We start from the raw sequence: 14,276 nt of genomic DNA, 5'->3' as shown, positions 1-14,276 counted from the left end.
ATTATCATAAAATGTCTATTTTATATTTATTTACTTTTTATTATTATAAAATGGATAAAGGTACCATGTTAATGCAAGACTTATTTTATATTATTTTTTTTTTCTATAAAAAGGCCAGAGATATTTTGTTTGTGTTTTAAAACAACATAACTTACTTATTTTGGAATAGTTATAGTTTAAAATTAAGGTCATACTTAACCAAGTCCTATACTTTTCTAAAATTATGTTTTGAAAATAAAGTAAAATTCACCAACCAATCTTGAAACTTATATAAATTCTACCATTATTATGAATTTTGAAAAATAATGAAATCTCTCTTAAAGTTAATTATCATGTAAGGTACCTTGTCATTAATTAATTTTTAAAAAAATTATAAGATAACCCTCTATCTCTCTACTATTTTATAAAATCACACAAAAATAGAAAAAAAAAACAAAAATACAATACTATCATTGTCGAAACCCAACAATAAGTTTTGCTAATTGTTGACGAGAGAGAGAGAGAGAGATTTTGGGTTCATCTACAAATTAAAATCTTTATCTCTAGGTTTGAAGATGAACCCAAGACAGAGAGAAAGAGAAATAGTATGTGGATGCACGCCCAAATCTAGTAGAGAAAGAAAGAGAAGTTTGAAGCATTCAAACCGAGATCGATCCACATCTCTAAACCAAAATATTTTTGGGTTCAGAGAGCGGAAGACTTGCTGATCGAATACCACGTTTGTCGTCATCTCCGCCACCAACACGCTTTCTTCCTTGAGCTCTAGTAGTAGAGCGAAGTCTATTATTTTAATGTTCAAAATAAGACACTAAAGCTCGAAAGCAATTACATTTGTTAACAGGAAGGGAGAGAGAGGAATCAGCGGTAATGCATCCAACAAATAGATTGATCAGAATTGAAATCACCATTTGACCATACACAAAGGCGCACTTTTCCACGATTAATTAATTTCCCGCCCTGCTCTCGACAATTATCAATAAATCAAGAGGAGTAGTACCCACCACTTCACAAAAATGACAATTAAAACTATCCTCCACCTAATGCCGACCGGCACTTAATTAAAAATGGCAATTAAAAACCAAAAAAAAAACAGAGAAAGGAAAATAATGATAATCATAAAGCAGAGGCAGCAGCCTCAATACATTTCTCCTTTCGGAGAAGAACCAAAAATTGCAGCTCATTACTTTCTAGCCTTTCCCTTTCCCCTCTTACCGGATTTTCCTTCTGTGGTTCTCTTACTGGCAGCAGCAGCAGAGCCAGGGCGGCCTCGCCCACGCCCCGAGCTTTTATTCTCGGTTGCTTTGCCAGTGGCCTTTCCTCGGCCTCTGCCAGCCTTTCCACCTCGTCGGCGCTTCTGGTCTGAAAGCCCATTCATCGGCTCGTCACTGTCGTCGTCGCTGTCATTATTCTCGCTTTCCTCCTCTTCGTCATCCTCCTCAGACGAAGATGAAACTTTCGACTTCTTCCTTTTCTTGGAGTTCTCGGGGGGTTTGGGCGCTCCCTTTTTGGTATTTTTTTTAGCAACCGAACTGTTACTCTCCGGTTGTTCAACTCCTACGGCACAGCATAATTTCAATCAACAACCATTTAGAAGTTCCAGCAATGGCTATTAGCGAAAATTCATTGAAAGTGCAATGCGCGGATTAAACACCCACCCAACAACACTTACTATCCACCACCGCAAACCCCAAAGGACAAAAAACAACTTCTAAACGATCAGTCCACTTTCCTCAAAGGGATAACAGTAAGTGTGAACATTTTAAACAATGTGACCTCTACATCAAATGTACCTTCCTCAGAAGCTTTGCCATCATAGACTTCAAGCTGTGCAAATAAACATTAGGGAAAAGAAAGTCAGCCGGACCTTTTTCAAGCATCATCACCGTAATCAGAAAAAAAAAAAATTTAACACACAAGTACACAAATCGAAGGACATATAAGACGAGGAAAATATGCCTATTGGACCCCAACAGAGGAAAGTCACTCCCCAAGATCTGATAAAAACTAAATGATGATAGGGTCCCCTCCACTTAGTCAAGCTATGAAAAGTTATCCCACATAAGACTCAAAACTTCACACCCCCCTCTTGCTGGTGAACTTGAGGCAACTTCCCTGGAGTCTCAACGAATGTGCAAGGCATTTTACTGGAAGCTTGCCTCCAATGGTCAGGGGTCTGGTAACATACACCATGTTCTGGAACAAAGAGGCACGAAAAGGAATGTTGCGAAGTCAAGCTGATGGAACAAACACGAAAATTCATATGGTCATGCCAGTTGACCATATCATCATTTAAAATCCCTAGACTTGCACCCAACTACCAAAGGTCTGATGTAAACCAGGGCATATATGGGGCTACCTCACATGCACATGCTCCTATGATTAAAGGCTACATACATCTTAAGTTGTCTAAGCGCACTACATTTCACCAAAAGACTAAACATTGTTTTTTCTAAATTTTTGGAAAAGTATCAGTACATCTTTCTCCAAACACCTTTAGTTCTCCCTGATATAATTTATTCTCAGAAACCAAATAGTATTTATTAAGAAATTTTACAATCCAAGTCATTCACATCAAACAAGGTCCTCAAAGCCTTGATTCATCTTCTACCTCACATGCACATGCTCCTATGATTAAAGGCTACATACATCTTAAGTTGTCTAAGCGCACTACATTTCACCAAAAGACTAAACATTGTTTTTTCTAAATTTTTGGAAAAGTATCAGTACATCTTTCTCCAAACACCTTTAGTTCTCCCTGATATAATTTATTCTCAGAAACCAAATAGTACTTATTAAGAAATTTTACAATCCAAGTCATTCACATCAAACAAGGTCCTCAAAGCCTTGATTCATCTTCTACCCCCCCCCCCCCATGGTTATGAAATGGACGAACTTTCGGCCATCACCAAAAAATCAGGGCACAAGGAGGGATTAATTTGCTGGAAAAGAAAGGGAAGGAGAAGAGACAGATAGGGGAGGGAGAAAAATTGAGGTACTTGACATTTTAAAAAGTTTAACAGCAATAAAGTAACAATTTTTTTTGGGGGGTGTGGGGGGGCTTGAAGCAAGACTTAGAAAAAATCAAGGGAAGTTTTTGTCATTTCTTAGATGTCGGGGGTGTCCATGTATTTTTCCCAAACCTCAAGGGTGTCGAGTGTAATTTACCCAAGATAAGAACACAATTAGGAAGAATTCAGTTTCGTGTACCAGGAATATTTTGCATGTAGTGCAGGAAGATTTACCTGATCAAGTCGGTCATGAACGTTGGTTCTATCAACCACCACCATGGAATGTGCAAATCCACATGCCACGCTGCAAGAAATAGTATTCAGTAAGCATATTTTAAAATTAAGCATAAGGCACATATTGAAATGTACAAACCTAATAACATGCATGCTCTCTAGAATGTCCACTTTCTTTGGAACTGCAGAAGACCTGCAAAGCATAAATACACAAAAAAATGAACACAAGATGATAGAAAGAAGTACACTATTAAAGTAAACACAATTACTTCTGTCCATCAGGTCCATATCCCAGCTCCCCAGACTGAGCATGGCCCCAGCTTATGCAAGAGTTATCAGCACCAACAAAATGGTGCATGCTGCCAGAATCCATGCATCGTATATTCCAGCCACTGTAACAGAACAGACAAATATGTCATGCATTAGCGTCCAATGATGGTTCCAAGAAGAGAAATGAAGATTTAACACATTCAAAATTTTTACTGATTGGGATGTCACAGAGAACATCTAAATACTTGTCAAAGAAAACTGGATGAATATTATTAGATGTCAGGGCAAAAATATAAAGACTATAATGGATAAGTAACACCAAGGCCTGGAACAGAACCTTAAATCCATAAGAGGTTTAGGGTACATCCAGTCATCACCAGTGTTCTTTAGTTTTCCCCACATATACAACTGTCCTCCACCTGAAAAGAAAAAGTGAAGCAGATTGACATCCAACCAAAATTTTCAAGCATGATGGCATCTATCAAATCATATAAATACGATATCATCACTAGAGAACCCTTTCCCCCCCACACAGACACAAATCAATACACTAGTCTGACAACAGAATGATGACTAATTAAGGCAGTAATTGTGAGTAGTAAATACAGTGAAAAGATGAGCTATTTTATCTCCTTTTTTTTTTTTATCTTTGATGAATTGGAAAAATTAATTAGGTACCTAACACAAGTATCTCAATGGTCAAGAATAAAAAGCAGTAAAGTAATGCTTGTAAGAAAGAGCAGGTATTCACAATGTTTACACTTCCAACTTTCTTTTCATAACATATAAGAGATGCAATGTGCAAATTAAGAAATGAAAATCAAAGATACTAAACATGGCAGCACAGATAACATTAATGAGTAATAATTTCTCATAACAAACATATGCAAAAAAATTGATTGCACGCGACTCGAATATTAACAGCATGAAATGGAAGTCGCAAGATTTCACATCTTAAAAAAGCAAGTCCCAAGGTACACCTCACACAATCCCTTTTCAAGTTGTATCGTGTACCATACAAAGGGAATGCAGAATATGGCAGCTCAGTGCTGACTCAATTTACAGGTAACTGATTATCAGTAACCCAATAATGAGCATGTTGCATAAAACATTAGAAATGAAAAAATGGAAATGTTGTCTATCCCTGATTTGAAGTGCTCACAATAAGAATGTCAATCCTTGGCATACACATAGTGACGAGATATCGATCAAAACTAAAAAGTGATATCAAATCATCATCACAAGACTATATTCCACTAGAGTCAGCTATATAAATTTTAACACATCATCATATATAAGGCTAATATATCACATGTAACATGTAAGGATTTTTCATCAAGTTTTCTTTACTCTTCCTCTACTTGTTTCCTGACAAGCTTCTTCCATTACGTCCACTCGCCTAGTTGGTGCATCTACTAATTTTTCCTCACATGTACAAATCATTATTTTCAACAAGTGCTGCTCCCACCTTATTATGAATATAAATGTTGCTGCAAAAAAATACTAGCAGTAGCAACTATTATATCTTCTAAGATACAACTAATAGTTTCAAAATTAAAGAATGTCTGAAGTTGCCATATCATTACTTTCTTAACATCAGAAGTGATAGGTAGTGGGAGATGTTGATAATATGGTTTGTGTGGAAGCACCACTACATATCCATAATCCATAAACAGAATGATGCTTGTGTATGCATCTCTACATCTTCATATTTCTTTCCACTACAAAATGATACAGCCCTTAAATTGCCGAGTCTAGTAAAATTGGGAAGGTCCCCCCCCCCCCCCCCTCTCTCTCTCTCTCTATCTCTCACATCATTTTTCTTCCCATTCTGTTGTTCTTACTCTCTTCTTTTATTTTCCTTTTCTTTTTAACCTGCCAAAATGAAGTATACAAAGAAAAACACAAACAGATTGATGATACAACAACCAATAAACATAAACAACCCAAAGAACACATTTCCAATAAGATCTCCAAAAGCCAATAAAAGAGCAAAAGGTTGTTACCAGCAGTACAAGAAGAGTTAACAGAACCAGCAGAAATCACAGCATTTGCAGGTAGAACATTATGCCTCGTGAAAATCTCAACACGACGAGGAGCCCACTCATCCTTTTGTTCTCTATGCCCAAGTCTATACATAGCTCAAGTATTAAGAATAAAAAGAGGGAAAATAATTTGGAAACATAGTTGTCAAAGGTGCTTGGAGCTTGAGACACAGGCTTTTTGGAAAAATATGAAACAGTTACCACTCATTACTGTAAATCATTGAGTGGCTTGAAAACTAAAGAAACAGTTACCAACCTTCCATAACCACCAAAGCCCCACCTGGAAAAATGTGAATGCTAAAAATTATCACTCGCTACTGTAAATAATGAAACAGTGCAGGGGAAGAGGAAAAATAAATAAAAACAGGTTGAAGAACTGCAGAAAAACTTACGTGTAGACAAAGCCATTTGTATCCACAGCAACTGGATGTCAAGAACAAACAAAAGGCAAAGTAAATAAGCCTTGGAGAGAGAGAGAGAGAGAGAGATTATATGGGTCTTAAGCAAAACCTGTATGATTTGTTCCACATGCGACCTTTGTTATTGTTTCTCCAGCAAGAGAAGCAATGGCTTTAGGGCGTGGTTGAGGTTCATAAGCAAGCCTTACTGAGCTATCTTTAGTATTATACTGTAATGAGTCAAACTTGATATAAATATTCGTACCACAATAAGACTGTGTGCATGCATGCTCACATAAACTCAGGCAGAAAGGCATTCAGATTGTTCAACTCCATGTAATTTCTTTCACTAATTAGGAAAATATTCATAAACTAGCTCACACAACCATGCAACCAAATAGAAATGGCCATTCTTGGGAATGCATAACAGTTGTACTTCAACAATCACATAATTCAGCATTTAAGTCAGATTCTAATTCTGATTATAGATGCAGTATAAAAGCCAAAAATAACCTAAAAAGGATTATCCTCGTGAAGATACCTCCTTGTTTGTTCCATGCCCAAGTTGACCATATTGTGGAAGACCAGCAGTCCTAGAAACCATGGGCACATAAAAAACAACTTAAGACACAAATTTCAGGGCCATATAAAAGTCTCCAAAATATGTGGAATTAGAAGTAGACAACACCCAAACATACATTATAGAGGCTCCTTCCATTGAAGTTAACCACACAGTAAAATCAGCCCCACAAGCAACAGTTTTGACTTCGGAAACAAGAGTTCGTACAGGAGACGATTCAATTTCTACAAAAAGACAAAAGCAATAATATCATTTCATGTATAGCACAATTTATGGTATAATAGCCCCCCAAATAATACATGTTCACCAAAATGATGGGTCCAAAAACATGATCCTATTCCTATCATCTGTTGCCAGGCAAATAGAAGACTAAAATTATCGTGTCTGCATTATTTGAATCCCCATTTAGAGTTTAAACATTACCCTCTCTTCATTAAAAATCAGAATTTTGGCATCTGTGAATCTATTTCTAGAGTGTTTTTTGACCTGGAGTCTAAGAAAAGCAACCTGCATCCTCCCTGCAGGTCAAGAAAAGAAAAGGTACAAAAAACTGGGTGCAAATGAAGAATTTAAAATGCTTAAAGCTCGTAAGGAATAGGGCCAACAGTGGAATGCCAAAGCTACACATTCCATAAAACAGCAGCAATAAGCCCAACCATACAAGGCTAACAGCCTTGTAAAAAAACGGGATGAACATCATGCATTCTTCCCTTGCTAACAGAAATTACAAACAACCACCGTAGTTATGATCTATTTCAAACACTATTGACCAATGAAAACTAACTATGACTCCCTTGGCCATCTACAAGAACCTTACAACTCCTTCCTTCCAGTACATTGATTACCTAAAATATTGTCTCCATTTATCAACAACTTATTGGCTAGTCAAATCTTTAGAATGCTACTTTGGAAAGTTATTTCAACAACCACCAACTGCTCTGACAAGCATGCCATCTGTTTCACCCTTATTTGACTTGCACTAGTTAATTCCTGAGTTCTACTCAGAAAATATTCAACATCATTCTGATAGAAAACATAAAAACTAACATTCATTGAATACCAACAAACACAACACTATGGATTGGTGCAATTCTTCCTCAACCTGAAAATTGCAGCCACAACGACAAACCAGTAGGCAGAACACAAGCCACTCCAGAGTTCAGACCAAAAACCCTCTGATATCTTCATCAAACTTCACCAAATCCCTGCACCTAAGCATCACTGAAGCAGATTTGAATATCATTTTAGTCATCTGCAGCCCCTTCATTGAATCTTGCCAGGCATGAACTTGCCCTATTTTTCACTGGTTCATCATCTTCATTATATCATGCAAATAAAGACTTCCTTGTTCATTCAGAAGCTGATTGAGTAGCAGATCATATATAGCTCTCTTTGTCATCATCGTAGTTGTTTAGCCCTTGCTGAAGTCAGAACACAATGCAACAGCTTGACCTTGACCTTGACCTATCTATGGGAGTTATACGAGAGTAAGTAAAATCTTGACACGACAAGTTCTTCTTCCCACTTTGAGCAAGTTAAGAGTTAACAATAGGGTTCAATCACTGGTTACACAAGGTCAATGGTAGCTGAGGACAAAATGTCAACCAGTCACTTTTCTTAGAGTTAGGTGATTGAGTAGCAAGATTCCAGAAAATCCGGGTCAAGTTTTTTCCGATTAAGAAATTTTCAATTATTAAATATTAATTTATAATGTCAGAATTAAAATTTTGTAAGGATAATGTCATTAGACTTTTATAGCTTTTCGATTCCTTCTCTTCTCTTCCTCTCCCTCCATCCCTCTCAATTTCTTTTCTGCCCTGCATCACTCTCCCATCTCAAAAGTGAAAAAACCTTACTCAACAAGAATTTTGTAATAAACATGCAAGAAGAGCCCTCCTACAGGTAATTAGCTCGCATAAACATAGGGTAACAGTTCTAAATTTACTTGGTAGAACTTCTAATTGATCATGTAGGATCAAATCAGGTAATAAGTGTGTCTCCCATTAAGGACAATTGGCATGATATTAGCAAATAATAGGAGGAAGTTGGGTGCAATCCATGTCTCTGACTGTGAAAAACAATTGATCATAATTGGTGTTGTATGAAGGTGAGCCTTGGCATAATGGGTAAGGTTGCCTCGTGGTGAAATGATCACGTGTTCATGTCAAGAAACAGCCTCTTTGTTACGCAAGGGTAAGGCTACATACAATTGACCTTCCCCAAAGCCTGTAATGCACGAGCATCATACAACGGGTAGAGACTTTGGGAAAAAATTGGCTCAATGAAACTAAGAAGCTAACTTAATCTAACACCTTTTGGTTGAGAGATTATAGTGTTACAGGTGTTAGTAGCAAGGTTGTCAATACCGTTTCGGATTTCTCACTGAAATGAGATATTTCAGTACAGGAACATTTCAGCGTTCCCTATCAGAATTATATATATAATATTATATATATGTATATATATAAATCACGTAATAGTTAATATATCAATAGTATATCTTCAAAAGAGAAAAGGAGGAGAAAGGAAAGGAGAAGGAGAACTGATTCTGAAAGTGAAAGAATGAAGAAATACTTACCCTCATTAGTCATCACCGCAGATCCCCATCCCAAAACAGAGTACCAATCCTAAATCCTATCCTGTTCTGTGTGCATCTCAAGTCAATCTCACATCTCTAGTTCTCAATTTCATCTCCTCCCCCACTATATTGGCCACTGGGCCTGCTGCCATCCGTCACAACATCGCCTGCCACCAACGTTCACCAACGCCTTCTTGGTAGAGACGAACTATCCCCACATCAATAGTTTTAAAGAGATTTAGGAATAACTTGGTTCATTGAGCTCAAGAAGTTATTTATTCTAGTATCTTTTCAGTGAGAACTCATGGTGGTGGTGTTACAAATGTTAGAAGGGTCAACTGACTAGCAATATCTTGTGAAATTTATTCTAGCAACATCATGAGATAAGGTTTATAGTCCATGAAGGATCCTAGAGTACCTAAAAGAGAAGAGTTTGCACAACCCTATATCACATCAATACTCTACTTAGAAGGTATTTGGTACATTACTTGCCTAGTCTAAGAGTCCAAAAGTTAAAAACCACTGTTGGAGTTGTGCGCCAACACCCCAATGTTTGGGGCTAATCACGGCTAAAATTTGTGAAACACAAAATTTCAAACTTGGCAAGAAAGCAAGACACTAAAAGAAATAAGTTTACCATGATGAATCCAATCCAATAATTTATTCAGAAAGTGTCATGAACCTAAAAGGTTAACTTCAATTAGCACTTTTGTATGAAGGTACATGGTGTTGTGATTTTGTAATATTTGATGTCATTAACCTAAAAGGTTAACTACAATTAGCACTTTTGGGTGAAGGTACATGGTGCTATGATTTTGTAATATCGAACAGTTCTATTGGATCATATTGTATACAAAGCTATGATTGATTATTAGGTTCTCATAGGCAACAAATGAGAATCAAATTTGCTTTATATGACTTTAAAGATTGAAATGTACAAAAATTATTAAAAGGGAAATAAAAAGGAAGAAGAAACAGGCATCACACCATCAAAATTGCATCAACCAATCTTGAAACAGCTTAAAATAGCTTCACAAAGTTCTATATTACACTCTTCATTGTATTAAAAGCGCAATGCAGCTTTTAGTTGGAGACAAATTTAGTTCCCAATTTTATTGAATGACAAGAAAAACCAAAACAACTAATACCAGTGCTTCAACATATTATATAACCATAAAATCCTAATTTTGCTACTAACAATTATCATTACTTGTTTTCTTTATTCCCATAGCAACCTAGATTTCTAGTACTTACAGCCTTAATCTATGAAGCAAGGACAGAAACACAACACAATATAAACACACTACAATGAAACATATCAAGCCTTTATCCCACTATCTGGGACAATGCAAACACACTAACACTGCAATTTCAAAAGAAGCATGACATAAATTTACACAGGAACATATAAAAATAATAAGCATACATACAAGAAATGGTAACATTTTTCCAATTATAAATGCAAATGCTTTATTACGAGTGACGTTGCCCAGCTTGTGTCCTGCCAAGACAGAGCATCATCTTAAAAAGTGTCTGCACTACTTAGGCTTTAAATGTTGTACATATAGTCTCTCAAAAGAGTTTGCTTACTACGAGATGATAATTAAAGATTACTAATGCTTATTTCTCTAATCCTTCAGTCTTAGAATTTGAGTGCACTATGTCAAGCTCATCACATTTCCACCAAATTATATAGTGAATTTACTCCAACGTCATAACCTAAAGCATGCAATAAGAGTTGGATAATGAAAAGAGAGAGAGAAAAACCACAACCCTAAGATGTTATATTTTTAGAACACTTCACAGCTAAGTTAGAATTATTGTCGGCAATTATTTTATAACATACGGCTAACCCAAACTTTAAAAAGTATGCATATTATATATAAATATATATATATTTATCAAGAACGCACCATTCTTTACTGAACCTGACCCCAGCTGCCCATGTTTATTCCAACCAAAAGAGAAGGATTGTCCATCTTTAGTTACCACCACTGTATGGCTCCTCCCAGCTCCTGCTCCGGTGATTTTATGCCTGGAGGGGGGAAAAATATGTCAGTTGATCTTCTGAAAGGAAGTCTGAGATTTAAAAGGCACAACTCAAAAAGCTGACAGACTTTAAGCCAGAGAATTTAATGCTAATTCTGAGATTCCCCATGCCCAATTCTTAAAAAGTTTCAATTCTATGACCACCTATAACATTATACAAATCCCATTCAATCCCAAAGGCCCAACAGTCTTAGCTGCAGAATACCAATAGTTCCGTAAATAAAACCTACACTAAAAGATGAGCCCAATTGGCATATTAGCAACCACACTCCTCCATTGCCGTGATCATTGCAGCATATTCATGCACGATTGACCATCCCAAAGCTGATCATGGTGGATGCTCGTGAACCTGGAAGACTATTTGGCAACTTGAAGCACCTAGTGGGATGATTATGGCCTGTGATTGTTGTAGTGGTTGTTGAAGCCCTTTTAATAGAGCAGGTTAATGACTGAGAATAAAAACTTAAAACAGAAAAGAAAACTTAACCTTGACCCAGAGGAGTAACTGAAGTCCCCCAAATAAAAACATCAAAGTTGATGGCTCAATGAGTAAACCAACAGAAATTAAAAAATGAAAAAAACGATAGACACAGAAATGAGAAAACAAAGGAAATCCCAGAGTAATAGCTTTCGTGAGTATTCTGCTAGCAAACGAAAGTGATATCGATACATAACCAGCCAACAACAAAATCCCTTCCATTGGCAGGGAAATGGCACGTACTTGGATAGTTCTGAAACAACTGTTGGTCTGTCACGTTGAATCAAATCTCCATGGCCAAGTTGCCCCTTCTGCAGACAAAAACATTCCTCGTATTCAAAACATGCTTCAGAGCAATAATCATCGAATGCGTACCAGCTAACTTCACGGCTAAACTAAGCATGCCTCGTTACGCCCCCAGGTATAGCAACGCCCTTCAACATCCAATGCCACGCAGTGACAAGACGCTACACACACACAACCAACACAAAAGAACACTCAATCACCATCTTTTCAACCTTCCGACGTTCCGAACATTAAACATCATAAGCATCGAGAGGTTACCACAGCCGGAGACGACCAAGTGGATTTCGACGCCGACGAGAGGCCGCAGTCGCGTGGGCGACACCAAGTTGGCCTCCGCCGAGGTCTTCCGGCGGCCAATGACGTCCCAAGCCGTGGTGCCGCAGAACAATAGCTCCCCGCCCTTCACCGCCTCCTCCTCCTCCTCCCGCTCAACGCTCTGCTCCGCCTCCGCCTCCGCCATCTCCGCCGACTAACGGTCGAGAACTTCAAAAAGCAAATACCACCACCGCCTCCTACAACCACGGCACAGCGGCTCGTCTGTCCACCGGATTCGGCGGCGACGGTCCTTGCCCTAGATCGGAAGACGCAGCAGCGGCAGCTTCGAACGAAGAAACCCTACTCGTTCAAACTATGTTAATAAAGAGGCAGAAAGGAAAGAACGGATTGTTTGTGCTTTCCGAGAACGTGACTCTCTATTTATATATAAATGGGGAAATAAATTCAAGCCGCGATGAAGAGATCGATTTGATTTGAATTGAATTGATCCCGGAATTTCATCTTCTTTTGCATTTCATTTCATTTTCTTTTCCTTTCTTGTCGCTATCACTAGATTTTCTTTTCTTTTTCGTTGACGGTAAAAGGCTTTTATCCCCAGGGAGGGGTCAAGCCACTTACGTTCCAGATTCAGCCCTCACTGTCCATTCTCCTCAAATGGCAACACTGCCCCTGTCAGTGACCGTTGCTTCCGCGGTTTTCCATGCCCATAATTGTAATTCTACTTGTTTCAAATATTACCCAAACTACTCTCCAAACAAATTTATTTTTCCATAATACCACTTGGGTTAGGGTTACGTTGACCGCCGTGCTGGAGAGAGCTATCCAACTTGACTTTGTACGGCAATATAGATTTTTAAAATGTTATTTTAACACTTAATTTTAATATTTTTAATAGTTTTTGTATATTAATGTATTATATATTTATATTAATATTACATACAATATGATATATTAACACAAAAATACCACTCTAAATATTAAAGTGAAATGTCTAAGTAGCATTTTCTTATATATTCATTGATTGAAGTAGTAAGTATATAAATAAATTATTGTTTGACTAATGTCTAAAAATTATTAGTTCTAAATAAAAATTAATGTGTCATGACCCAAAGTCTATTAAAATATCAAAAAAAATTAAAATTTCAAAGTATCATTATAGGCCAAAAATGGTATCCGAAAGACTAAATATCTTCCAGATATGCAAAATGTCTCTGGGATATATGGTACCCTCGAGATTACAAGAAACTGGGAGATACAAGTATCTCAAAAACTATAACTAAGTTTCAGAATACTATAACATCCCATAACATATTATGTACATTTCTCCTCTTTTAATGAAAATTCTGAATAAAATACAAACGACATAATTTCGACATGCAAAAATCCCTTCGAGAGTCTCCTCAAAATGATAGACATTATCTATAAAATTATTAATTTTAGTAGATCTCAAAATATTATGAATACTTATTATAAAACTTAATGTTCCTCTATAAATAGATGAGACTTTATTATGAAAAAAGTACGCATCTGATACTAATTTCAATAGAGTTTAGTGTTTAACTTAATCATCAAAGTGTTTGTAATTGCTCTTTGCCATCCGATTGTTCTATTTGTTACAAAATTTAAGTAGCTTGATATATTTTCATAACATTTTGACAGCTATTTTTTGATGCCCATTATTTTGTGATACCTCTTGTGATCTCGTAACATTTTGACAACTATTTTTTGATGCCCGTTATTTTGTGATATCTCTTGTGATTGGGATCATTGATTGAGATGTCTAATGGATGTTTTTTAAGTTTAAACAACCTGAGATTAAACTTTGATATGACTTTCAATTTAAAGTAAAAAGATAGTTGAATTTGTGCTAATAAAGGAACTTCGTATTTTTTATAAATTTGGGTGTTTTATTATTAATGTTGCATTAATTATAATAGAAGCCATAACATCTTAAAATTAGTAAACCTCAATTATACTAAATTTAATTAAATAAACTATAATGAAATTATATTTAATCAAATCTAAACCACAAAAATCAACAAATAAATAAAAAA

At 36.6% G+C, this 14,276-nt stretch overlaps 1 protein-coding gene across 2 annotated transcripts; it reads right to left on the bottom strand.

Moving 5' to 3' along the window:
- Positions 1-850: 850 nt before the first annotated feature.
- LOC127807642 (uncharacterized) lies at positions 851-12,664 on the bottom strand. Of its 2 annotated transcripts, none has more exons than XM_052345664.1 (16): positions 12,205-12,656; positions 12,046-12,107; positions 11,884-11,951; positions 11,027-11,148; positions 6,654-6,759; positions 6,497-6,548; positions 6,068-6,185; positions 5,950-5,980; positions 5,814-5,837; positions 5,519-5,643; positions 3,850-3,931; positions 3,512-3,634; positions 3,382-3,435; positions 3,243-3,312; positions 1,791-1,824; positions 851-1,554 (listed from the first exon to the last, which is right to left on the bottom strand). In XM_052345664.1, exons 1-16 carry the CDS (start codon positions 12,404-12,406, stop codon positions 1,181-1,183), a joined length of 1,647 nt encoding a protein of 548 aa, XP_052201624.1. In that variant the 5' UTR covers positions 12,407-12,656; the 3' UTR covers positions 851-1,180. The 2 variants fall into 2 exon arrangements, 1 of the variants encoding a protein (XP_052201624.1); XR_008024769.1 differs by having other exon boundaries at positions 1,409-1,554; positions 1,656-1,824; positions 12,205-12,664.
- Positions 12,665-14,276: the final 1,612 nt, after the last annotated feature.

Source organism: Diospyros lotus, chromosome 8 (genome assembly GCF_014633365.1).
Source record: "Diospyros lotus cultivar Yz01 chromosome 8, ASM1463336v1, whole genome shotgun sequence".
Classification (NCBI taxonomy): domain Eukaryota; kingdom Viridiplantae; phylum Streptophyta; class Magnoliopsida; order Ericales; family Ebenaceae; genus Diospyros; species Diospyros lotus.
This window is presented reverse-complemented; position numbering and strand designations above follow the sequence as displayed.

Coding starts and splice junctions, on each gene's coding strand:
- LOC127807642 (XM_052345664.1), bottom strand. CDS start 12,406: ATGGCGGAGGCGGAGGCGGAGCAGAGCGTTGAGCGGGAGGAGGAGGAG. Junction 11,149..11,883: donor GTTGTTTCAGAACTATCCAA/GTACGTGCCATT, acceptor TCCCCCCTCCAG/GCATAAAATCACCGGAGCAG. Junction 3,932..5,518: donor TAACTCTTCTTGTACTGCTG/GTAACAACCTTT, acceptor TTTTCTTTTCAG/GTGGAGGACAGTTGTATATG.